General features: G+C 42.3%; 1 protein-coding gene across 1 annotated transcript; it reads right to left on the bottom strand.

The window, feature by feature from the left end:
• Positions 1-495: 495 nt before the first annotated feature.
• On the bottom strand, positions 496-3,025 carry LOC129839037 (claudin-9-like). The gene is made up of 2 exons (XM_055906300.1): positions 2,842-3,025; positions 496-1,981 (listed from the first exon to the last, which is right to left on the bottom strand). Exon 2 carries the CDS (start codon positions 1,584-1,586, stop codon positions 933-935), a length of 654 nt encoding a protein of 217 aa, XP_055762275.1. The 5' UTR covers positions 1,587-1,981; positions 2,842-3,025; the 3' UTR covers positions 496-932.

The following is a 3,025-nucleotide window of genomic DNA, read 5'->3' as shown; positions in this document are numbered from 1 at the left end:
ACAAATATACACACACACACAAACACTGCCTACGTGTGGGCTCTCCAGAACATACACGCACATGCACACACACTGCCCACACAAGGAGTCTGGCATACACACAAACACATGTCAGACATACGCACACAGAGAGAGAGAGAGAGAGAGGGGGGGGGGGGGGGGGGGGAGAAAGAGAGAGGGGGCACAGTGGAATCTGAGCGATGTCAGTTATGTCACATTAATAAACACTTAGTTATTAACACATCCCACAATGCATTTCACCTCCCACACTGGCACAAGTACATCATACATTGTCCTTCTACTCTGGCAATCAAATTGTAAATATATGAGTGCAGTAGCATAACAAACAACATGTAAATATATATGAGTGCAGTAGCTAAACAAACAACATGTAAATATATGAGTACAGTAGCTGAAATGAACTACTTGTAAATATATGAGTGCAGTAGCTGAAATGAACAACTTGTAAATATATGAGTGCAGTAGCTAAACAAATATGTTGTAAAACACTTTATTATTTCATGTATAAATTACACTCACCAAGAAGAAGTTAACACAGAAAACTCAAATCAGAATAAAAACAACTAGAAGATGATGTCATAATGAAAACAACTAGAAGATGATGTCATAATAAAAACAACTAGAAGATGATGTCATAACAAAATAACAAAGCTGTCTACAAGTGGTCTTAAGAAATGGAGAATAATCATGCACATGCACATGAAACGTAATCATAAGCATTTTCTTATTTACATTTTGACCTGTCTCTCCACTAAGCGTTTAGTGATGGGGTTGTATTCATTAGGGCATAATGTTGCAAAATGTTTTACAATGGACAATGAACATTTCTTATTGGACACGTTCAGGTAGTCCCTCCCTGTTTCAGTCCATTTTCTCTCAAAGTAATGAACACAAACCTGGTGTGGCACGGTTCAGACATACTCCTTCTCCTCTACCACCACAGGCAGTGGGTTGCTCCTCCCACCTCCCCCAAAAGTAGGCGTTGCCCTAACCCCTGGAGGGGAGGAGCCTGCGTTCAGCAGAGCCCCTCCTACCAGCAGAAGAACTCCCGCCCCCCAGCCTAGATACAAGGCGGGGCCTAACTCTCTCTTCAGCGGCGCGGCAACTTTCGGATCGTAAAAATCCCTGACCACGGCGTAGGCCGTCCAGCAGATGGGTATCAGGTAGAGCAGCCCGGAGAAGAAGAACAGAGCCCCAGCCACGCGGGCTAGCCTAGCCTTGGACGAGTAGGCTCCTTCCCCTAGACACTTGGTGCACTTAGCCCCAGTCACGCCAAGCAGGAGGGCGAAGAGGCAGAGGAGGAGGGAGAGCACAGAGAGGGTACGGGACACCTGGGCGGAGATGGGGAGGGCCAGGGTAGAGTCGTAAGTCTTACACTGGATCTGTCCCGTACTCTGGGACAAACACGTCATCCATAGCCCCTCCCATAGAACCTGGGCGATCACGATCTCCCCGCCCGCGAAGGCGGAGACTCGCCACAAGGGGGCGGCGCAGACGAGAGCACCGCCCACCCATCCCATCACGGCCAATAGGAGGCCAAGTAGCTGTAGACCTGTGGACGCCATGGCGACGTGAAAAAGTCCCAAACAGTTCTGTTCAAGAACTTTGTTTGCAACAGGGCCTGGTCTGAGCCTGGTCTGGGCCTGGTCTGAGCCTGGTCTGAGCCTGGTCTGGGCCTGGTCTGAGCCTGGTGTGTTTTCCCTGGTTTTCACTAGATGATGAGTGTTGTCAAGATGGTTTCAAACCTCCTCTCTTCTCCAAAACAACGATTACAGATGACAAGAAGTTCCCCTTGATAAAATGTTCTTGTACGTCCCAGGACTGTTGCAGGAATGTATCTGTCTCGTTCCTCTGGGTTGAATATCCAGTAGTTCTGTGTCTTATGGTAGAAACAGTGACGGTCACCATAAACCCCTCCTCTTCCACATCCTCAGACGGGTCAACAGCAACAACAATGTTCCTGCCAGGACATGATGAAGAAATACATGGTAAATACTCTGAACCTATGTTTAGGTTTAAATGTATACACACATAATAACAATTCCCAACATATTCAAATTATAACAAATACATGGTAAATACTCTGAACCTATGTTTAGGTTTTAATGTAAACACACATAATAACAATTCCCAACATATTCAAATTATAACAAATACATGGTAAATACTCTGAACCCATGTTTAGGTTTTAATGTATACACACATAATAACAATTCCCAACATATTCAAATTATAACAAATACATGGTAAATACCCTGAACCTATGTTTAGCTTTTAATGTAAACACACATAATAACAATTCCCAACATATTCAAATTATAACAAATACATGGTAAATACTCTGAACCCATGTTTAGGTTTTAATGTATACACACATAATAACAATTCCCAACATATTCAAATTATAACAAATACATGGTAAATACCCTGAACCTATGTTTAGCTTTTAATGTAAACACACATAATAACAATTCCCAACATATTCAAATTATAACAAATACATGGTAAATACTCTGAACCCATGTTTAGCTTTTAATGTAAACACACATAATAACAATTCCCAACATATTCAAATTATAACAAATACATGGTAAATACCCTGAACCTATGTTTAGCTTTTAATGTAAACACACATAATAACAATTCCCAACATATTAGAATTATAACATGTCCCAACATATTAGCCTGATAACGTGCGATAACATGTTATTATATAACGTAATAACCAGTAACTTGTGAGTTATACACATTTCAGAAAGCAACAGAATCAACGCAGTCCTTCTGAAATGATAAAACAGAGATAATCATGATAATACTTACTATTCCAAACCCCAGAGGATCTACTGCTCTGTACCAGTGGACAGAATGAAGAGTCCTGTCCTGTCCTGTGTAACACTGTGTATTTGCAGAGGTCTGTGATGGTGTTATTTCCTCTGTCATACACACAGACTGACCAGACTGTCTCACTGGAGCACAGCTCAACACAGAGGAGTGGGAGGAGAGC

This window comes from Salvelinus fontinalis, chromosome 40, assembly GCF_029448725.1.
Source record: "Salvelinus fontinalis isolate EN_2023a chromosome 40, ASM2944872v1, whole genome shotgun sequence".
Taxonomy (NCBI): Eukaryota; Metazoa; Chordata; class Actinopteri; order Salmoniformes; family Salmonidae; genus Salvelinus; species Salvelinus fontinalis.
Note: the sequence above shows the minus strand (reverse complement) of the source record. Positions and strands in the feature narration are given on the sequence as shown.

Coding starts and splice junctions, on each gene's coding strand:
- LOC129839037 (XM_055906300.1), bottom strand. CDS start 1,586: ATGGCGTCCACAGGTCTACAGCTACTTGGCCTCCTATTGGCCGTGATG.